General features: G+C 43.8%; 1 protein-coding gene across 1 annotated transcript; it reads right to left on the reverse strand.

The window, feature by feature from the left end:
- Positions 1-1118: 1118 nt before the first annotated feature.
- hoxb9a (homeobox B9a) lies at positions 1119-14956 on the reverse strand. Its single transcript, XM_061026372.1, has 2 exons — positions 14136-14956; positions 1119-4662 (listed from the first exon to the last, which is right to left on the reverse strand). Exons 1-2 carry the CDS (start codon positions 14740-14742, stop codon positions 4427-4429), a joined length of 843 nt encoding a protein of 280 aa, XP_060882355.1. The 5' UTR covers positions 14743-14956; the 3' UTR covers positions 1119-4426.
- Positions 14957-24676: the final 9720 nt, after the last annotated feature.

Below are 24676 nucleotides of genomic sequence, written 5' to 3' on the forward strand. Positions count from 1 at the left end.
ACCGTCTGCGTCACATACAGGCCTGTAGTAACACAAGGTTTCATTTTACGTCACATACGGACGCTTTGCGTCTTTTTAGGTTTGATTATGACATGACAGCTTTTTTGTCTGGTGAAAGCCCAGCGCGCGGACACCCGGACATCAGTATATGACGTCAAATGGACGTGAAAAAGCGTGACTATGTGACGCCTTGGGAAAAAAGAACGAGAAGGAAAACTAAAAAAGGAGATTAATGTGTATTGATATAATCCTCTAATGTATGTAAGTGTATATCTGTAAATTCATTATATTAAATATGAGAACATAAGTATTCTGCTGCGTTTCTCTGAGCCGGAAGTTAGAATCACTTTAAGATGGGTGGGTTGCAGGGGGAGGGAGGGGGGTCTACATGTGGATTATTAAATGGAAGATGGCTTTGACTTCAATGTAGTGATGGAATAAGGCCGACTGCAAAATTGTGATCTTCAAATAAAAAAACGTCAGAGAATGAAGCCTGCTGTTTGTGTTCTGCAGCATCATTTACATCGACACAAATCAAAGGAGACTTCTGACTTTAAAGTTGTAGTCTATACTTTTTGAAACTACTCCAGTCCTACTTCTAACTGTCCCTCCATCATGTGAGGAGCAGGAGAGGAAGCAGAGCTCCTGCCGCCCTCCTCATCAGACTATGTGTCTGTCAGACAAACACAGGAACCGCAGCGGCTTCACCAACTCCTAATGGACGGATGGATGACGACGCCTCTAATGAATGCACTCATCTTCTGTGTGTGTGTGTGTGTGTGTGTGTGTGTGTGTGTGTGTGTGTGCTGTGAGGGGGTGTTTATGGCTTTATGACAGTCTTTTGGTGTTGCAGCCAAACAGACGCCCCTCTCCTTTAAGCTGCAGTGTAGGACTGAGGACACACATATTTTAAACACATGCTGCCTCACCCCCCCCCCTCCCTCGCCTCTGTGTCTCCCCACAGAGACAAAAAGAAAATCAAACTAGGAGTCGAAAAGAGGAAAGCAAAGTTGTCCTGCAACGCTCTCTGAAGTTTTGAGAACGCTGAAAGAAATGATCCTGCGACATTGAAGATGTTATTATTCAATGAGGAGAAGAAGAAGAAGGGGAAACGATCGTTGTGTAAAGACTCTTCTTTAATATGAATCCAGCATCAGCAGTGCCATCGCACAAAGGAACAGAAGACAACAACACAGAGAAGAGAAAAACGCACAAGAAGTGACACATGGAGACATGAAGGAGAGGATCACAGAGACTGTGGAGTCCGCCTGCTCGGTAATAAAGCCTTCACACTGTGGACACATGGGTCACATTTGTCTGAAGAGGAGAGAGACTTCTGGAGCTCTGTCCATATTCACCAACTACAAAAACCTCCAGGAACCAAAAGTCCCTCAGTCAGGAGAATAAATACAGAGAAGAAGGCGGAAGTAAGAGTCAATAATTCAAATCAAGCTGATCGTTTTAAAGAGACATTGTTACATTTGAATTAAATCTGTCCTCCCTGCAGCTTCAGTCCTGCTCACCACTGTTCACCATCAAACACAAAGAGACAGTCTGCACAATAACAAGGAAACAGAAAGGAGAGAACAGAATCATATATATACAGTCAAATCCATATTAGACAAACAAGAATCATCATATTCCAATAAGAAAGACGAGGTTACTCACTTTATTTACAATAAATAAGGAATATTCCTATCGAGAAAAAAAACTTCTATTTAGTCTGCTTTTTATTTTTCTGAAAGCATTCCCCCTCCGACACATTGAACACACAAAGAGCTAAACGACGAAAACAACACGTCTCAAAACGACTCGAGACTCGAGGCATGCGCAAACCATGTAAACATTTGTGCTCGTGAATGGAGGGTGTGATGCTGCGCGCGCTTCTGTTTAAGACGCTGCAAAAAAAGAAAGAAAAAAGAAAGAAAAGTTAAAGAGAAGAGAGGCTGTTTGTGGACCCGTTATTTCTGCACGTTAATTAGAGCTGCAGTGTGTGTGTGTGTGTGTGTGTGTGTGTAAACTATATTTATATATAATGTTTAGTTTTTACAATGTTGGTGCAGGCAGCCTTCGTGGTCTGCAACCGCGACGGCCAACACACGCACACACACATCCTCTTTCTCTCTTTCTTATCGGACACGGACACACACACACACACACACACACACACACACACACGGTTGTAAACGCTGTAAAGCCTGTGTGTAGTTTATGATCCGTCCATAAAACTGCCATCGGACGCCCTTTAACTACGCCGACACTCCAAATAACGCCGTAGAAACAGTCCAACACGGCCTCTTCATACTTTAACACTCACACTCATAAAATTCTGCATAAACGGACCACATCATTTTCTGAGCTATTAAACGTCGACACTATTGCTAAAGCATTTCCACGCTGGCCGTCCTGTCCTCTCTGTTTATATAAAACCTCTTTTACAACATATAGGAATCATATTTCTGGGGGGGGGGGGGGGGGGGGGGGGGGGCACCGACGAGGAATTCAGATTTCCAGTCAACATGTGAGCGTGTTTTTGTATTCTCTCTCTTTGCGCACACTGCCTGTGGATACTTCCTGACTAGAGAGGAACCCGTGCTTGCATAGCAGATATTACAGAACAAACTGTAGCTTTGTATAAAAATAGAGATGATTCTCCTCCAGAGAAAGGAAGAATCACGTTGAAGAAAGATGAGAAGGACGTTGAGGACCACGCGGACTTTGTGCGGACTAGATTCTGACGTTTTGCTGAAGATTCTTCTGCAGCCATGAAAGATTTTGTTCTAATTAAGACGTTTGTGTGTAACTGGTTTTTAAATCTGTTGGAGGGTGGAAAGCTGTCCGAGTCTTTAGCTCCTGAAGTAGGGGAGACCGGGGACTGTGTCAACAAGAGAGAGAGTCATTCAGTCTGAAAAAAAAAATGTTCAAATCACTACATTGAAATTAGTTTCTACATTTTCCTTTACAACTAATAAAATATAAATTACATTAAACTGATTTTTTTAATCTGTAGAAAGAATTTAGGAAAAATAATTTTCTATTTTCAAAAATCCCAAACTTTAAACATTCTAGGGTTATATCAAATTTTAAAATGTGGTATTATCTAATTCATGAATAAATTATAAAATATTACAATTTTTAAAATAATGCACATTTTTTATTGTGTTTTGAGACAATAAGGAGAACTTTTTAAAACCTTGTAAGGTCCCTGATAAGTGTCGGTAAATGTTCTCTGTGAAAACCTACAAAATCTAATTTCTGATTCAAATGTATGTTGTTCACTTTTATGCATTTATTCAAAATAATTATTAGTAATTATCAGAGGTGTTGAAGTTTAATAATGAGAATAAATGTGTTTTTATTTTCTAATCTAAACAGTGAGAGAAATGTTGCAACCGGCCCCAGTCTCCCCTAAATCTGACGAGCATTCACACACATACAAAGTCTTGATGTGTGTGCTTGATGATGATTATTTTGTATGTTTCTTGGAGATAATAAACTCTGCTGACTCCGGGCTCGTGCGACGATCGACAGCCGAGAGAAGCCGAGCACGAGCGGAGCTGTAGCAGATAAAGCATCCGGAGGGCGGGATCCACCGTATCGACAGCAGCCTAATCGGAGCCCCTCGGTTGCTGAGTCGGGTTAACACCCTCACCATCCCATCACTCCACCTCCCCCCTCCTCTCGGTATCTGCTCATTACTTAGACCGACAACCTGGAAACAAACGGCGGCTTGCTGCTTGTATCAACGCCGAACATCAGGCGCTTTCTAATCAAACCCTGCCGGTATAGGAGGTGTTCGTGTTTCTATCCTCCTCCGCTCCTGGTGTTTATTAATGGCCACGTGAAACCACGATTTCAGCACCTTCGCGCGCCTCCGGTGTCAGACACGGAACAATAAATAACCAATAAGAGGAAAAGTAGTGCTTGATAAAGAAGAAAACATCTCTCTCCCTCTCTCTATAGCACGAGGCGGTGTGATACTTTCTTCCTTTACATTACAGATCAAACTAATTAAAAACAGCGTGAAATAAAGACGCATGACGTCACCAAACACTCAGTCCAGTCCGCAGCTTTAGAAGCAGTCCCACACATTGTCAGGAAAAAAGTTCCAGGAAGAATCACTGTAGGTCTGTGACTTTTTACCCATCATCCACCACGACTGAAAACGAAAATTGTTCAAGAGTCCAGGCCTCCCAGGGAGCGCGTGCGACCTTCATTAGATCAATGAAGCCGCTGATCAGGTGTATCGATCAGGTGTGGTAGGGCCTGGAGGTTTAAACTAATTGGAAAGGTTGTCTGTGTGCGTGTTTGCAGGAAGGCCATTTTGTGTTTAAGAAACGTTACAGGATACATGTTGTGAGCGTGCGTGCACGTGCGTCAAAACCAGGCGTATGTGCCGCTCGTGCGTGGGTCCGAGAGTCCCCGCTTAGTCCTTGGGTTGGTCCTTGCTCTGTTTCTTCATCTTCATCCTCCGGTTCTGGAACCAGATCTTCACCTGCCGCTCTGTCAGGTTGAGCGCGCGCGCCACCTCGTGCCGCCGGTCCCGCGTGAGGTACATGTTGAACAGGAACTCCTTCTCGAGCTCGAGCGTCTGGTACTTGGTGTACGGACAGCGCTTCTTCCGGGAGGAGCGCGCGTGCAGCCAGTTGGCCGAGGGGTCAGCTGGAGGAGAAAGGAGAGAAGGAAAGGAGAGAAGGAAAGGAAGCTAGTTAAGGATGATGACAATAAAAGCACGTGAGTTTTATAACATTTTAAAAGTAACAGGGGACCTCCTCGTGCGTAAAATCACCCGGATGTAATTGTCACTTTCGTGCGTAAAACAGTTTTATGGAGACAAAACGGGGCGCAAATATGACGAGCTGCTGCTGCACCAAACATCAAGATTCATGAAGAAGAAGAAATAAATATAGACCTCAGTGCGCGCGGTGTTACAGAGAAAGATGGAGGGAAAAAAGGCAAAGCTCTACTTTCTCATTGGTTCAGTTTCTCTCATTCTGCACAGAAAGAAGTCCCCAAATTAAATTCACAATTAGAGAAAACGAATAAAGAAACGAGTCTTTCATAAATGTTCTGCTGATGATACAACAAGATGCGAGAAAAAAAATAATAAAAGGCAATACATCAGAAACGAGTAGGACCTAAATTACATTTGGTACCATAAACGGGAGCCGAAATTTCCCCGTCTTGTGATGACAGTGAACACATCACAGAGGATGTTTTACAGGCCTAATAGTGCCTTACTTTGTGCTCGCGCGAGTTAGAATGATGACACATGCAGCTCGGCTCAGCGTCACCAGCGTGTCCTGATTGCTCTTAAATTAATAAACGGAGAGAGATTTACGGCTCTCGTGGGGTTCGAGGGAAATATTTCTCCTGTTCTTCCTTTAATTACTCTGACATGGCTTCAAGTTTTTTTTATTTACGCAATAAAAGTTTCTAACGCCATTTTTGGAAACAGGTCGTAGTGCCGTTAACTTTTAGATTTTCATAATCAAATAAAGAAATTAAGCAAAAATCAGGTTTCCGTGTGTGAGTTCATCATTAACGGTGAAGATGAACGAATTTTAATGATGTGAAACTTCCTCCAAAGCATGAAGAAATTAATTATAGAAGCCTCGGTCTTTTATTTTGAAGATTTCTTTTCCTAACAGTAAATCAAAACGTTGTTGTAGAAAAGTAGAGACGCTCCTTAATTGTGTTTCTCTTCATTCTCTGCGGAGAGAAGATTATGAGTTACGGTCTACTTTTTTTCCTCCCTGCACGTATTTTTTTCTCCCCCTTGTTTTTTTCCAGGCCACCCTGACTCCCCTTTATAGCTCTCACGTCGGTGTAATTAGCGCAGAGCTCTTGTTCGGGACACATGGGTCTGGTTTAGGGCTGAAAATTATCTCCTCTTCCCCTCAGCAAAGCATCCAAACTACGAGGTCGCTCACTGCGACTCACCTCGAGACAACTCCAGCACGGAGCACGTGTCTCTCTGACTTTACTTTCCCACCGTTTTTCGCCTGAAAATAAAATATAACGTTTTTAATCACTTCAGCTGAATTTCTGGTGGTTTTACATGCTTCACTTCCACTTTGAAATCTTCTAAATAAAATCAGTCAGCATGAAATCCTTCCTGTGGTTTGTTCAGACTCTTCCTCCACTCAGTCAAAACTCAAACCAACAAGTGTCCTCCTCTGAAGAGTCTGGGAAACCAGAAAAAGAACATTTCCATCCCTTTTTCTTTCCCAAAGGCGTCAAATACTGACGCTGTGTCACTCCACTCGGCGTCTCTTACAGACACACACAGCTCCAAACAATTTCCACTTTCATCACGGGCAACAAAACCCAACCACCGGCGTCAGAATGACACGCAAAAGGATTGCAGAAAAAGGAGTCAGTATGGAGCTGGGAGAAAGGAAAGAGGATGTGGCTGAAGGTTTAAAATGTCTAAAATGTATTTAAATCAGACAGACTAAATGTGCTACTAAAGGTGGAGTAAACATGTGAAACTGTGCAGGAGAGAAGACAGAACAGGAACTTCTTTCTTCACTGCATTTTATCAGAAACCATCTCAGACATCAGGTTAGTGCAAAATCAAAATGTGTCTGCAGAGAGAGCTGCAGGAATAACAAAGCTTCTAAACTGGACATGCAACATGGTTGATTTTTAATCTGAACAGCTGAAAGAAAAATCAAATATGTCTCAAAATATGGAGACAGAAATGTGCAGAAGAAGGAGAGACCAAACTGGACCTTTGTCCTTTAAAAGCTGAGACACCACCTCAGAGAGATTCCATGTTTAGTGCAAAACCCAAATGTGGCTTCAGCGGGGAATTTAAATTTGGATTTAAAGGTGAAAACTAATGAAGTTTCACTGCTTGTTTGTGCTCTTTTAGATCCTTCCTGATGGTTTGGATGTAGACTCAGTGAAACACAGCAAACATGTAGTCTGACCACGAGGGTGGATTTGGAAACCTAAAGTTTTGGGGCGATAATAAATCCTTGTTGATGCTTTAAAAATAAAAAAAAGTGTTGATTTATGTGTTGGGGTCTGCAGGGCAGGAGGTCGTAACAGGTTTTTTTTGGTTAGACTCAGCGTCAGTCTTCAGGCCTGAGATGTCAGAAGGGATGATCTTATCATTCTCAAGTCATTGGGGGAAAGTCTGACTGTTGACGCCATACAGGCGGGACAGAGAATTAGGATGTTTCCCTCCCTGAGGAGTCAGATTCTTCTCCACATGGACGCTGGTTTGGTGAAGGCGTCGTCGTCTGGCTACGATTTTACTGCTAATATTTTACTGATGTGACCATCAGGCGACTTGCAGAGCTACAGACGATGCTCATGACTGATAAGAATGTTTGATTAGAATCTTCTGAAGGTTTTTAATCAGACGTACAGTTTGTTTAGCGAGAGGAATATCAACTTAAGAAATCAGAAACTGGATTCAAAACAAACAGAAATACTTTCAGTTTGGGAAAAAGACGAGACGCAAAGTTAGTGGTCAAATTGTGATGTAAAAAAAAGCAGGGTCATTTCCTTTACTTTGATTTGAAAAGTCTTTTTTTTTTTTTTTTACTAAAGAACATTTGAAACCTCATGTTTGTGATTTAGTGCTTTCTATTTTTCTTCCATCTTGCGTCCTACAGAAGCCCAAAGAGGACAAACATCCAGACATCTTATGTGACTATATTTTTCAGCAAATACGAGTAAACCTGCACACGTTTCCGTAAGATCTCGACTCATCTATCTCCTTATTTACGTTTATTTTTTCCTGCAATAGTGACTTCATTTCAGCGGGTTTCTCGAGATGTGGATGAATTATTTATTGAGTGTGGAAAAAGCAGCGCTGAAAACAAGATGAACGATTCAAGATCTCCAGAAAAACAGCCGACATCGACTCCTCAGAAAAAGCAAAACATCTGGCTGCATGTCCGCTCAGGGCTTCCTTAGATTTTACATTAAATGTTATACTTTTGGAGATCAGTGAGAGCCATCATCCCAAACAAGACGCTAGACCTGATCATTTTAAGATCAGTGCATGAGCCTCCAGTGCCATGCGTCTGTTCCAGGTTTCAAAGACCAACAATAAAAAGAGACTGCTTCATTAGTAGAAAAACAAGAATCACCACAGGATGTCAAACAAGCGATAAATAAACAGATTTCTGTGCAGCAGATATAAAAACTAGAACTGTAGTCTCATTCATCTCACAGATTTATGCCAGATCCGACCGCCTGCAGGACGCTCAGTGCGTTTACACACAACAAAGAGTTCAGCACAGGCGCCAAACACACGTCACATTTGTCGCAATGAAAGAAGAGAAACAATTGACTGATATTGTGTTAACAGTGTCCGCATGGCAAACACTTAAAAATCACGACTCTGCAGGACGAGAGTGTTGATCAAATCTGTATCTGTTTAGTTTGGACACTTTGTGTTCAGGACCAGAAATCAGAGCCAAGATGGCCGACGATGATGCACAAAGCATCAGCCTCTGTCCCTGTGTGGATAAGACCCCCCGACGTTCCCACCAGCCCAGTTGGTTAGCAGCCATCATCAGTAAATACGTCATTAATACCCTCTGGAATCAATTTCCTCCAACATGGCCAGCATGTAGACGATCGATTTCATCTCAGAGCAAAATAATGCCTGGTAAAGAGACGAGGACAGGCTGGAGGGTGGGGGGGGGGTTGTGTGTGCGTGTGTGTGTGTGTGTGTGTGTGTGTGTGTGTGAGGGGCTTTTGTCACACGGTAAAGTGGGTGCTTTGCATTCCCCGGGTGTATAATCACCTCTAGGACCATCCATTACCCTCGGAGCTGAGCCACGACCGAGCCTGTCACACGGGATGACAAACCGGAGGAGGGGAGGTGTCAGGGGGGTGCTGGTGGACAGGATGGACCTTTTTTTTTTTTTTCCTTTAAGGGTGGAGAGACAGTAAGGAGGGTAGTGGGGGGGGGGTATAGATTCTGGATATCTGACTGGAAAATGTGTGAATACAAATATGATATCAAAGCTGAGAGCGTGTTTAAGCTTCCATAAAAATCTGAGAGAAAGAGAACTTCTAGAAAACCCAGGCTGTCTAACAGCGAGGGTCTCAGCCCCCTGGTGGTCCCTGATGGCACTGCACCCGGGTCTGCAGAGGTCATTGTTGATAAATGAACAAATGAGGTTTCACCTTGTATTTGTTGTTCACATTGTTACCTGTATGTGGCCCTACAGGGGCCAACTTCACATTTCATCTTTCTGGGTTAGGGGTCACCAAGCCCCACTCATGGGAAAGACCGCCCCTGCAACCCGACAAAAACGTCACTTTAAATTCTTCCGATTTTGGCACCCAGAACGCACTCGCATAACGAAGGCACAGCTAAGAGAACTGCAGACTGTGACGCTGAAACTCTTTTTAAGACACTAAACGGTAAAAGCTCTCAGTGTTGATTTCTGCATACTTAAGACTCCTCATGCAGAAAATACTCTAAATGACATAGATTGAAGGCGTTTGTGGATCTGTGTTCACGGCGGCTTTAAAGCTTGTGCCGTCTTAAATTGGAGTTTTTTTTTTTTCTTTCGGCGACTCATCTCTGCAGGAGCAGCGAGAGGCTCTGATGTGACACAGACAGGAACAACATGGATGTAGAGATTGATATTCCCGTAAAGCTCCGGCCCTGCAGGCCAGTGTGTGTGAGTGTGTGTGTGTGTGTGTGTGCGCGCGCGCTCGCTGTGATGAATGCTGCTTGCATGGAAACAGAGACCAAAAAGGCTACAAGACTAATATCACATCCCATCTCTTTCTCCCTCCCTTTGCAATTTCACCCTAATAGTTCCAGAAATTGACCTCTCATATATCCCAAAGGCACGTTATTACATTTCCCGCAGTCGTATTTTATCTCCCCCACCCACCCGGCCCCTTACACCCCCATCTCACCCAGCCACCAACAGCAGCCCTCCAATTAATGGGGTTGTTCACCCGCCGTTATAACTTAATAAACTTCAGGGGTAATAACTTTCAGGCCGGGCCGGCAGCAGCACAAAGACTGAAGTGTAATCTTGTAGTTTATTCTGGATGGTCGCCCAGCTCCTCTAACACAAAGAGAATCTGTAGCTTCGACTGGACGTGAGGTTTTTTAAAAGGTAAAATTCCACTGATGCTATTCACACAGCGGCCATTTTGTCTACCTGAGGGGGGGGGGGACGCCCAGGTTTTGCCCGTCTGTTCTGTGCCAAGCTGCAGACATTAATCATTTCTCAGATTCTCACTGAGACTTTTCTGCAGAAACGAGTGGGAATTTAAAGAGTCCAGCTCGCTGCCTCAGAGTCACGCTGCTGATCTCACCTCCACAGTGTCCTCATTGTGATGTGGAAGTGGGACTAAAGCTGTGAATATGAAAATAAACTCTGATGGATACGTTTCACTCTTTTTTTGGCAGCACATAAAGGCCATCAACCTATGAGCATGAAAGACTTGTGACACAGCGACTATCTGCACAGAATTCTTCCCTTTTATGAAAAATTAGCAAAAAACTTGCAGGAATGCCGGCATGCTGTAACAGTTAGCACACAGAGCGACGGCTCTTTGAAGAGTTCAGACACTAATATATCACATTATGTATGAACCAGACAACTAAATATGACTCGGAGAAATGATGAAGTGTGAAAAACATGCCACACAGACAACAACAGGCCCTTTTCATTCATGCAGGAATGTTGCACTCTAATCCTCTCCTCGTCATTCTGGATGCAGAAACTCAGAGGTCTGAAGAGTGTTTAATGGATGGCGCTAGAGGAAGCTAAGCTACAGCAACCAAACATGTCCAGTGATTGGAGGGACAGCTCTCTATCAGTGACGTAAAGGACCAGAGGAAGTTAAAGTTTTCGACTCAAACAGCGATGGCTAGCAGGTCATCTGTTCCCCTCCAGGGTGAGAGCGTGCTCTAAGAACACACGAGGATCCAACATGAACTAAAAATATAATGTCAGGACTGTAACGGGCCTTCTGTTGGAGGATGACTGCACGATCCCCCTTAAACATTAGTTACATCACAGCACACATTATAAGCACACTATCATTTCTGTCATCGTCCGACTTCAGTAAATACTGCCGCCTCTGTTTCAGTTACACCTCAGGGACGCTGGACTGTCTGTGCATGAACAGAACGATGTGAGGAACACATGTGAGTTACAGAAACAAGTTTCCCCACTGTTTCAGTACAGAGTAAGTGTAGATGAGAGGGTGCAGCACGTGGAGCACAAGGCCATGCTAGCTGTTCCATATCTTTACGCAGAGTTAGCTTCCAACGAACGAACTGAGGTTTCATGAAGAAAGAGAGCAGGACTAACCCACACAATGTCAAACGATGTCTTGAAAGGCAACAAAAAATAAAGTCAGCTTAGGGCTTACTGATGTAAATGATCAACCTGAAGAGAGACTTCAGGCTGCAGCTGCTGTAGTCGTGTCAGGAAACAGAGATGTCACTTGTTAAGTCAAAGAGGAACCTTTTCAGCAGGTTGTGACCCATCCAAACACAGCCGACTAAAACCAGCTTCCAAAGCTTCTGTGTTGATGTTTCCACCCTTGAAGGACAGAGGTGAAACTCTTACTTTCACATCAGAGAAGTTTAAAAGAGTCTGTGGTTACACAAAAAAAAACAGCCCGCCTTCTAAATCCAGCCTTCTCTCTTTGGGCGTTGTTTTCAGATTTAGGGACCACTCAGCTGTCTGTGTGCATTCAGACTGCCTGGAGAAAAATGTAGATTTTTTTTTTTTGCAGCCAGTGTTCAAAATGGCCGCCATGTGAACAATAGAAACACTTGCTGGTGGCTGCAGCTCCCACTACCTGCCACAAAGAAACACTGCCACACACACACAAACAGCAGAGCACGAGGGAGAAAGTGCTGACGCTCTGAAACCGGCGAGAGAAGAAGAGAGGAGCCTTCATCACTGACAGCACCGGGACACACCGAGCCACACAGCCGTACTGAGGGCTCATAACTCAGGCTGCTGGGCTCCATCCAGCCCGTTACCAGCTCACATGCTGTAATAAGGTGGCAGACTGTGTGTACAGCAGTAAAGTGTGTGTGTGTGTGTGTGAGTGTGTCTCTCCTATTTGTATTTCTTCCACGGAAAAAGGCCAACGCGCGTGCACGTGAAAAAGGATTGCGCGTTCATGCACCAGACAGAGAGAAACACGTCCTCCTTCAACAACAAATTAGGAAATGTAAAAATGTAAAAATGTAAATGCGTTATTAAAAAAAAAAAAAAAAAATCTCTTTTCCACCCAAAATAAATCTCGACCCTCCACAGAAGAGTTCCGCGCGGAGCTTTGACTGCGCAGCTCGTGGTGGATTCAGTGTTGTTGTGATGATGATAGAAAAACAGAAGAAACCCGCGTGCGGCTGGACAAACCCTCCACGCGCCTCTTTATCAACATGATTGCGATTACTTGACACAGAATATTATTATTACAGGGCGAGGAGAGGGATGGAAACAGCGGCTGCTCGCGCTGTAACAGACTGCAACAACATCTGAACAAGTATCCTATCATTTTATATTTGTATACACATTTTAGAAACAAACGACATAAAAAAAGAGTCCCTGAACCTAACCCCCCCCACCCCCCAAACGATCACATGTTCCTTAATTAGGAGAGGGGACTATTTCACATTTTGCACTCTGGCTGCAGGTTACTATTTGCGGAGTGATATCATCAGATGGATCACACAGTTAGGTGTCATTTAACGTCCATCTTAACTTTATGAATAACAACACAAGTTGCTCGTGCTCTACAAACATCTTACAGGTATCTTTAATTCAGAAATGTCTCATCATAAAGCATCAATAAGAAACACTACGCACAGAAGACGTGCATATGAATCCCTTCCCGCGCTCAGTCCTCCGGATCAAAACTCAAACAATGCTCGGAGAGATTATCGGTTATCTATTGTTGCTCATGTGAGTTTATTGAGCCCCGTCCAGCGGACTGATTCCCCCTCTGCACACTGAGTTATGAGGCCTCCGCGCTCTCTCAGCCGCTCGGTGATGGACGGCCTCACTCCTTTATGATGTTTATGATTTTGAACAGCAGACGGGCTGATGGACTGACAGAGGTGTCACAGTGATGGAGGGGGGTGATCAATACAGGACGATATATCCTCATGATTCTGTTTACACCTGAGAGTGATGGGAGGAGGGAACAGAAACATGTGTCTCTGTAAGGGGAAATGATGGAGAGTAGATGACGCAGAAATTAAAATCAAAGATTAAACAGATTATGGAAAGTGTGGCTCCACTGTGTCAGGTTACAATCACCCAGTTCACCCAGTATACACCAGTAGGCTGCAGCTCTCGAGCCTGCACTGGAGATAGGTGATGAGTTTTTATAGACTTTTTTTTATCAGTTTGCTAAAGTTATACCTGACCTCGCGCCGGGATGTTACACACTGCTCTAATGGAGGACAGACCTAAACCCCTGGGTTTTTCCCAAACAGGACAGAAGTGCGCATGCTCGTGCAATTAAAACAATTAAGCAGTGACCAACGCTTCAGTTACAGTTCCCTTATTGACATTTACGGAGGAGGAGTTTTTCATCAAGCTCTTCTTTTTCTGTCTGAGCTCTGACTCAGACCATCACACCGTGTTTTAATCATTCATCTTTCATTTAAATATGTTTCCAAAAGAACAAACACCGGTTAATAAACAACAGATAAAGGTGAACTTTAATTTACAAACTGCTCCTTCTGGTTTTTCTTCAACCTGTCATGAGGATGCAGGAAGAGAAGCATCCAGCAGCAGCATCGTCCCATTAAAAAATAAAACACAAATGTTTTAATCCCTTCATGTTCAGTGTTTTCTTTGTGATGGTCCTTTGGGCTGATTGTGACAATTATTAAAATCAAAGTTTTTTAAGTTGTGATTTTTCCACATCATCAGAAAACTATCTTTACGCAGCTGTTGGTTTAATAAAATAAGTAAATGCGTTTTCTTTTGTTGGTGTTGTCCCGGTTACACGGTCCTACCGGAGCTGATGACCCGGGGTAAATAAAGTTCGAGCAGACGGTGGGAGCAGTTTGGCTCTCGTGCTCTTTGTTCTGTTTTTATGGCGGCATTAAAAGAGTTTACAATCTCTCCCGCGTGCTATTTCCTGTTTTAATAACTTACTTTGATCCAGGCCATCTTTGTCCTCACTCCCCTCACAAATGTCCTTATTTTCCTCGAACCCTAGTCCCGGGATGGCGGACGGATGGTGGTTCAGCTCGCGCGCCGCCGTGGACGTCGACTCCAGGATGTACGTGGTGGTCTCGTGCTGGAGCTGTCCACTGAGTTTAGGAGGGATCTCTGTGCCGAGATGCGCGAGCTGCGGCTCCAGCTTGACCTGCCCCGACTGACCCGGGACAGACTCGGAGCCGCGCGGCGCGCAGTCCAGCCACGAGCGGAGGTACCGAGTGTCCGCGGCGGGCACGTGCTGCGCCGGGATGTACGGGTGGTAAACAGCCGGGAGGCCGCTGGCCCCGTGGTGCGGACTGAACGGGCTCCAGGACGAGGAGAAGACCGGGGGCTTCGGCTGGAAGCTACAGGACGGGTACGACTCGGCATGGGGATGCTCCGCGTGCGCAGCTCCGCCGGGCTGCCTCCCTGCCGCCAACGCGGCGGAGCTCGAGCCGGAGTACTGCACACCGGGAAAGCGAGCCGGGGCTGAGAGTTCATCGCTCTCGTGACTTATGATGGAGTCCACGTAGTAGTTGCTCAAAGTCCCAGAAATGGACATTCTCGGACATTATCTGCGCAGCGCCGCGAGATCACTAAACGGACACGAAGAAGCAGAAGAAGAGAGACATGACGAGATTTTCTCTTTCCCCCTCTCTCTCTCTTTTCTCTTTCTCTCTCCTGTCCTCTGCTCGCTCGCCCCCACCCTTCCTCTCTCTCTCTCTCTCTTCTTCCAAACAACTTGCTCACTACACAGAAACAAAGTGCTACAGCCTTCAGCCCTGTGCGCGAGGAGCAAACTGATTGGCCGGACTTTTTCTTCTTCGAGCCTGATAAAGCGTCAATGGAGCGTAAATCACCCCCCCCCCCCCCCCACCCCCCCCCCCCCCCCCCCCCACTCTCTCTCTCTCCCATAGCCCCCCCCTCTGAATAAATTGTCTTGTTTATATGCAATATGCAAAACGAACAGTTCGTCCGTATATCTGCGGAGTGTTTCGTCTGGCCGGTGTGCATGAAATGTAGAGCGGAGACAATGGCTGACAAATAAGCGGCGCCATTATTTTTTATGTTATTTATTTATTTGTTCCCGAGCTAATCAAAATAGATGCGCGTGCAATCCAGTGTGAAGCGCGCGAGAAGCACATCCTCTCGTGCTGAATGGGGCGAAAGTGATGACTTAAATCAGTCTGCATCGAAACACGATTAGTTTGAGCCCCACACTTCACAGAGCAGATATTTTGTGTCTGAAATGAGACAGACAGTAAACGTCACACCTTTGACTTGAATTATTCAGCAGCTCGTGGATGTACTCGCGCTGTTATTGGCAGATTAACAGTCATTTTTGTTAACGAGCGTCATTAAAGCGGCCCTGCGCGGTTCTGCCCCTTGTCTTTACAGCTAAAACTACTTCAACCACTTTTTTTGGGTCCGTTTAATACCATAATAAAATCCTACATGAGGGCGGCTGCTCGCCTTTTATAGGCCTGATATATGGCCTGTGGTGGTGCGGACCGTAAACGCGCCTGAAGCTGCTGCAGCCTTCCTGTCGGCCGGGTGAAAGGCGCCTTCAGTCCGCGGTCAGACTGCCAGGAGGGAGCACGGCTCAGACCGGAGCTCAGTGAGCTCTCTGCTGGTCTGTGTTTGAGGGATCCTGCTCTAATGAGGAGACTCCTGCAGACTCACTGCACTGAGTCCAGACATCTGACTTCCTGCTGACCTTCACCAAAGTCAGTAAGTCTTCAGGTTTCTGCACACTGATCACAGCCGGGGACTCTCGGACTCTTTGGGGGAAAGCAGTCCGCTGGTCCGGGCTATAAATCCGGTCTGTGCGGCGCGTACACCGCGCGCCCACCGTTATTTACGGCGATCAAATATGAATCACGCGTTGCTTAAGGGTCTGAAATGGTTATTTACGAGGATGAAGGTAGACCGGAGCGCAGCTGAGGAGGAATGATGAGTCTGAGCGGCTGCAAGATTTAATCCAGGAGCAGAAACACAAACCCGGAGCAGGACTCGTTTGAAAATCCGGCGGGAATCTGGCTCAGCTCTTTGGCCTTTGAGCCTGAACGCAAACATTCTTCAGTGTAACGGGACCGACCCCCAGATCATCTGGACCACTTCCGTAGGATCAGAGCGACCCAGTAAGACCAGACTGAAGTGTGTTCAGTATTTACTCGTTGTTGTTATTCATGTTTTGGGGAATAAACCAGAATTACAGGAAATGTTTTTCAGGTTCAGCTGAGTAATAATAATAACATAGAGTGTTGTGTGTTCGAAACGTGTGCAGCCTCTCTGTCCCTCATGTAAAGGTTTTTGGGTTTTATCTTTGTCCTGAACGTGCTCGTGCAGTGTGAGAGACATGTTGAGAGTAGAGAGAAGGACTTTGTTTTGCAGTGTCAGATGCTCGGGATGTTTTGCAGTCACAGCGCTCCCCACAGACCGCAAGCTGAGGGAATTTTAATTTTTCACAGGGCCTCCGCCCTCCAGGCCGGCCTGCCATCCAGACAGCCTTAATTGGAGACACTGATGCAGAAAAAGCTTAAAGACATTATCTGCAAACCATCTTCATTTTGTAACGTTGCATCAGCGCAGTGACAGCAGTGACGCAGACAAATAACCCCACAAACACACATCCAGAGAAAATACACAACAGAGAGAGTTGATTCAAAACAGACTTCAGAGCGTTTCTGTTAAACTTCAAATTATCTGCATTAAATGTGTTGTTCCTTAACTTACACAGGACGAGGACGGGCGAGGCCTCTGTGGGGTCACGCGGGGCCCTTTAGGAGGACTACAGGACAGCCAGTCCTCACTCACTTAATAAAGCAGTGTGGACATTTACACCACAATCTCAGTTGACGGGAAACTAAAAAGTGACAATATAAAAGTATAAAACTCAGTGATTTTCAGTTTGACTGAAGCTGTGACAGAGTGCGGATAAAGTTTCCAATAAACGTGTTTACAGAACAATAAAGTGCATTTATAGAGTCTCTGTTCCTCTTCGAGCTCAACATTCATATCGGATTCCCTTAAAGGGTCAGTGAACGCACCGTGAAGCAGCAAGAGAGTAACTCATCTAAGCAAGTGAACTCATCATTTAGAATTTGATTTAAACTGTTCTCTTATTATTTATAGAAAAGGTTGAAATAAAAGAGGCAGCAGAAACAGGGAAGCTGTGAAACAGTGAGCTGTGAACATCCAGGATATAGTTTAGTTTTCCTGAAGCAGAAAACCTGGATCCGGGTTTAGAAGGATCGCATTTAGACAATTACGCACACTCACGAGGAGGAATATTTGGTCATGAACACGGAGTAATGTGTGCCATCTGTAAGGAGCATTCACAAGTTATACAATTTAAATGTTTGGATCATTTCAGAGTCCATTCTTTTAAACATGTCGTCGCTGTAAACTTTAAATAAACTCGTGCGTAAAGGTTCTTTAAATATTCCATCTCCTGAAAGAAAGCAGAAATCCCTTCACGCCTTAAATATTCAAAGAGTCATAAAATGGTTCAGGGTGATGTTGTGACAATTCTTAATGTCTCAAATTATTTGTGTGATTAATCGAATAATTACAAAAGATAAAATCCGAACCATAAAACTCTCTGACTCCTCACGTGCCACTAAAAAACGATTTATTAAATATTAAACATGAGCATAATTATTTTCATTTTTATTATATTTGTGTAGGAACCCAAATAAAAGTCTAAATAATCTCCGTGAGCTGTTCATGCTTTTTATTTTAAATATTTTAGTGTTTTGAAGATTCCGTTTAGGAAAACATCTTTAAAGCTTTATAATTATATACGTGTGTGTGTGTGTGTGTGTGTGTGTGTGTGGTCACGAACGCAGACCGTGTTGTTAATAAGTATTTTTAACTTTGTTTTGATTGGTGGAGAAAGCGTGAATTAAACCAGGCTCCAATAAACTGAATCTATGGAAACATATTCACGGTTTTAAATGTCAGCCCATGATGAAGAGGCTCCTTATTTATAAATTATGAATTTTAATTTTATAATTCACGTGACCAAAATAACACAGATTGTTTTCACTCCGTGTCAGAGCCTCATGTTTTAAACACAAACTTTTAATAACATATAGAATTATTTAAAGTGTTCTGGACTCCAGCTCTCTGAAGTTACAGAATTATCTCCATCTTCAAACAACATTTAGTTTAATGTTGAATTCAGGTGTTTCTGTGGGCGGTGAGCGCGTGAGCAGGGGGTAAAGGTGAACTGTGATGTGATTCATATTTTAAAGATATTTGTTTGATGATGTTACAGACCCGAGGAAGAGGAGCCGCGGTCACGTGCCCGGGCTAATGAAGATCCTAAAGAACAAACAATTAAGACAAAACGGGAAACACAACGAGATGTTTTGATTTAAATTAAAAGAATAAAAAATTCATGTTTAAAGTAAACATGAACTGAATGTAATTATTGTGCACAGACTGTTTTAGATAATACTTCATGATGTGTATAAATTAAGATGAGGGTCAGATGTCAGCTGATAAATTAAGATTCTCAATTAATGCTTAAATATTCTGCATGTTGCAAATATTGATCTGCTTCAAACTAATAACTCCCCGGATGTTCACTTTTTATTCTCCGTCATAATGCTCCGAACACTGTGCTCGTGAAGTATTGATGCTCACATAAACCACTCGACGCGTAATGACGTAATGACTGATTCAGGTGTTCTGTTCTGATGACAAAGCGCGTGCACACGCTCCTTACAATAACCGCTATCGACCATGATAACCCGCGTGATAACCCGCGTGACTGATATGAGCGATAGATTTTAATAACGGCGCGCGCTGGGCCGCACGGATCGCGTGCAGCATCATATTTCTCATGCTGAAAAAGAAAGCTGGCAGAGGCTGCAGCATCTCCCCGAGCTTCTTTACAGCTCAGAGGGCGAAGAAGCTTTTTGTAAATTAAGTCAGTGGAGAGTTATTAACGGACTCACAGCGACAGCAGGAGAAGAAGTGTGTGTGTGTGATGAGCTGCAGCAACAACAACAAATGTCCTGAGACTCATACCTGCAGAAAGAGACAAGCAGCTGCTGCTGCTGCTGTGTGTGTGTGTGTGTGTGTGTGTGTGTGTGTGTGTGTGTGTGTGTGTGTGTGTGTGTGTGTGTGTGTGTGTGTGTGTGAGTCCATAACCGTTACATCCTCATTTAAGAATCTTGAAAATTTTGCATGAAAATGTTAAAAATTCAGTGAATTAATTTTTCATATTTTCAATAAGATGTGTGGTAGTTTTGACCGGAAGATTTAGATTTCTAAAAACCGTAAAATGTCCAAATTAGGGACACGAGGTCAGCAGAGCTTTAAACTCTGCAGCAGATCTCACTTTCACACCCGTGACTGATACTTTAAATTGTATCATGACTCAAAAAGATAAATACTAAGACAATATGACAACCTCAATGGTCAAGTCGTTACACACGTGGTGCCCTCGAGCGTCCTTATGAGACACTCCGGGCTTTTAATTAAATGTTCTTTATATTAAATATAAAAACACACATGTGCACGTGCTTCATGCGAGCTATTTAAACATACAGCTTAATTCTGTTCCGCTCTACAGAATGGCTGATTGAAGTATTCCACCTTGTTTACAGGTATCTTTAATGACGTCACCACTCTGAATATTAACATGTTTTCAGCATTTCTCACAGACTACAGTGTAACACTCAAATCAGTCCGCTGGCAACAATCCTGCTGTTACAGATTCAGCTTTGCACACTTTGAACCACAACACGCTGCAGACCCTTAAGTGACCAGAGGTTTGTACGGAGGCCCTGAAGTCCCAAAAAGTAAAGAAAAAAAAAATGTTGTGCGCACATGAAATTAGAAATGCTTCACCTTAAGGTGCAGAGACAAACAGGCATTAATCAGCGACACACAATTTGCATTCAAGTAGAAGAAGAGGGACGATGTGTATTTAAAGTATCAACAGAAGGTGAGGTAGATTGGAGTGAAAAAGTCGCTTGCCACTGGTATTGAATTTAAATATAGATTGCAGAGTCAGAAATGTAAATATTCCAAAGTTTTCTGCAGTAAAAAAAAATACGATTTGTGCAGTAAAAACAGAAATATCAAATAGTCAAAACAAATGTATGGAGCCCCTGAAGTCCCAAAAAGTACAAAAAAAAAAGACTTTTCTTTTTGGGATTTCAGGGGCTCCGTAGATTTGTGTGTGCAATCTATATTTATATATTTATATTACTTATGGCAAGCTACTGTTATACCGAGCAATCTATACATCACCTGCTGTAGATATTTTAAACACATTCACATCCATTCATACATGAAGCAGCGGGAGCAACTCAGGGTTAAGTGTCTCGCCCAAGGACGCATCGGACTGGGGATTGAATCCAATATGAAAGTACAAAAAAGTAAAAACAATAAATAAAGAAAATTTCAAAAACATTAAGTTTATTAAAACGTGAAACACTAAGAGTGACGATTATAGTTTCATAACATCGCTGACACCTGAAGTCAGATACAATCGTTCAGGTGTTCCTCGTGAGACAGTTCAGCACTCGACTACTTCTCTGAATGTTTGTTATAAATAATCAATCAGCTACTTATAACTAATGCACCGTCTAGACTCTGCTTCAGAGACGTCAGCATGACAGACAGACGGACAGAGGGAGGATTACTTTAAAAAAACGTCTCCAATTACTGATAATAACCACCACACACCGCAAAAATAAAAAGGAATCATGCAAGCTCCTTCAAAATAAAGTTTAACTCAACAACAAATAGAGAAAAGTGTCATCCCAAAGTATGAGAGGAAGACGGCCCAGGTTTGAATCTGACCTTCTCCTTTCCTGCATCTCATTTCCCCCCTTCTCTCTCTCTGGTTTGTGACTCGATCTACGGCCTGTTAAATAAAGGCTCAAAATAAGATTTAGTAATTATGAGTCGATGAGAGAATGTCGGGGGAAGGCTTCAGAATATTGTTTGTGAAGTTGTTGGTTTTGACATCACATCTTGTAAACACAGTTCCCCCACCCCTCAATGATGCTCTGATTAAAAGTGAGTGGACTCTATAAAACGCCTCGTGAGTTTTTACAGTGAACGGCTTCATTTACAGTGTGAGTCTCCGTCCTGTTTGAAGTGACGCTGAGAGAGCGAGGAGGCTGCATGGCGCCACGGAGCAGCCAGACACTGAGCTGTGGCTGCTAAATGTTAATGTGCTATTAAACACGCTGCAAATTACCCAGAAGCCCTCCGCCGGTGACACGCGCGAGGACGAGAGGCGGCAGATTTACAGCGCGAGCGCGGCTTACTGAACTTCATAAAACATATTATGTTTGAAAATGAACACAGAGAGAGAGAGAGACACACACACACACACACACACACACACACACACACACACACACACACACACACACACACACACACACACACACACACACACACACACACACACACACACACACACACACACACACACACACACACACACACACACACACACACACACACACACACACACACACACACGACCCCCGCCACCACACACACACACACACACACACACACACACACACACACAGAGAGAGAGCACAACCCACCACACACACACACACAAATACAGAGAGTGAGACACACACACACACACACACACAAATACAGAGAGCGAGACACACACACACACACACACAAATACAGAGAGCGAGACACACACACACACACACACACACACACACACGACCCCCCCGCCACCACACACACACAGAGAGAGCACAACCCACCACACACACACACACACAAATACAGAGAGTGAGACACACACACACACACACACACACACACACACACACAAATACAGAGAGCGAGACACACACACACACACACACACACACACACACAAATACAGAGAGCGAGACACACACACACACACACAGAGAGAGAGAGAGACACACACAGACACACATACACACTCAGATACACACACACACACACACACACACACACTCTCTGTTATTACTGTGTGTGATGAGTAAAGTTGATTTTAGAGACGGACTCTCCTTCAGTGGAAACAACCTTTAAACACTCTTAACCTCGAGCGTCTGAAACACGCAGACTAAACTCCGGGCTGCGAGTCATTCAGAGAGTTTACAGAGACACGTTGACTTCTCGAGTGGAGCGGCTGCAGGAAGAATCAGAAACGAGCAGAAGCAAACATCCTCTGAGAACTCAAAAAAAGAGTTTAAAATGTTACAAATTAAACGTCCTGGTTAATGTTGCAGCTGACTGAAGTGAAGATTAGTTAATGACTTTAAGTTACCATTAAACAACGATATAATCAAGGCAGCGTGCTTAAAGTCCATAATTTGAATCATCAGTAGAAACAAACTCGACCGCCTGCAGAGCGAGCAAGCTTTAAGAGGAGGAAGAGGAGGAAATGTTGCACATGCCAGAGCAGTGTTTCTTAGCTTCAGGACCGAAAACTCCCTCATGAAAATTGCGACCCAAATTTCAGATACTTTCCAACCAATCAGATTTATTGAGAAATTGTACAGTTTGGATCTCAGACATTACAAAAAAAAGAAATGGAACAGGTTTAAAAAACACTGAATAGGCTTGACAGTTTTTTTTCTTCCAGGCACAGCGACCCACTAAAAACAGCTCTGCGACCCACATTTTGGTCCCGACCCACCAGTTCAACCACTGTGCTCGAAGAGCTTCTAAAATAACTTTGGTTGGTGTTGCACTCTGATGAATGTCTGTTTGCTGCTTCAAGTTTACATCGATAAATAAAGTTCTTTAGTTTCTCTTTTTGATGTAGAAAGAACTCTCTTTACTTCCTGAAGCTCCGTTCAGATGAAGATGTTTTAACACGACATGGCAGACATCTGAAGCACCTCGCTGCAAACAAAGAGGACGTTCAGACTTCTTCATGAGAAAACCTCAAAGTCTTCATCTTCACATTAAGTATTCAAACAACATGTGTTTCATATTCATGTCAGAGAACGTGAAGAAGATTCAGATCGACCTCTAACTCGCTACATGACACAATATGGAGGCCGTTGTTGGGGGTGGGGGGGTGGGGTGGGTTAGTGGTCCGTCAGCGGTCTGCGGGGAGTCGATGCTGGTGTGATTCAGACAGTTTCAGGTTCCTGTGATTTGAAGACGTTCAGCCCAACAACTTGAAACTACCTACATCACACACAGCTCAGGCTGGAGGAACGAGCCGGGAGGCGGGGCGCCGCTCTCACAATACAAAAACAAAGACATAGAAATATGAATAAAACAATGATCTGTCATGGAGGCCGCTATGACAAGACACAGCCCGTTAAAACAAAGTATTTCAGTCTTCTCTTCTCGACCTTTATGTGGACGGTGTGTGTGAATGTTTTACATGTTTGTAGAAGTAAACGCGACCATAAATACTCAAACGACACATTCCTCCTCCAGATTTAATTCTGTCTCTCAGATTTTCCAGGGTCTAAATGTTTCATCACCTCTGATCGGTTTTTCTTTTTCTGCTTTTCAGAGTTTTTTCATCATTATTTTTGGCTTTGTTTTGTATATATTATGTATTAAATAGTACTATCATTCCCTGTACAGTCACTACCTTACATATAGACTTTGTATTGGCAGCATGGGGGGGGGGGAAGAGAAAAGAATAGGAAATGCTTGTTGTGAAATGTTTTTATGTCCAATGTTCTTTTTGTATTTTCTTTTCTTTGACTTTCTTAAATAAAAAAGAATGCATCAAAAGTGAGCCGACTGTTTTTTTTATATCAGTCGGGAGTCACCTCAAAGATTAGGAATGTAAATCCACCTTAATTGAATTACAGTTTAAAAGTCACACATGTATAATAACTCAGTTCAGGTTTTTTTATGTGACAGATGCGGAGCCGGACGCACCGCCGTCCTCTGGTTCTAATCAAACGATGTGTGTGTGTGTGTGTGTGTGTGTGACTGGATCCAGCAGCAGGAGGTCACAGAGACGCACTAAATCAGCAGTAACAAGTGAAATCCCTTCAGCACCGGCTCTCTGCTCGCCTTAATGAAGCTCCCACTGTGTGAGCCTGATGAGAAAAGAAGTTTGGAAAAAGTCTCCGGAGCTTCCCATGCATCTGAAACACGAAGACGTGTGTGAGGACGCAGAGATGGCCTGAGGTCAGCTGGTGTGTTTGAGAGAGAGAGAGAGAGAGAGAGAGTGTTTTATGAAGCGTGTCACGGGACGGTTTCATAGACGATCATCTCTGAGAAATAAAAAGACTGAATGAGAATCTATTTAGTGTCCAGAGGCTGCAGGAGAACACACATCGCTCAAGAAGACGCAAAAGTAGAACAAGTATTTCAACTTCCTGCAGAGAGTGTTGCAGCGTCCGAGTGAAAAGTGTCTCTGAAGGACGATCAGCTGACTGAAGCTCGACTCGTATTTAGAGACGATTAAACTGAAACCCTTCTAACTTCAAATTGAGTAACAACAGAGTAAAAACAATGAACGTCTCTCTGCTCTGAAT

Source organism: Labrus mixtus, chromosome 20 (assembly GCF_963584025.1).
Source record: "Labrus mixtus chromosome 20, fLabMix1.1, whole genome shotgun sequence".
NCBI lineage: Eukaryota > Metazoa > Chordata > Actinopteri > Labriformes > Labridae > Labrus > Labrus mixtus.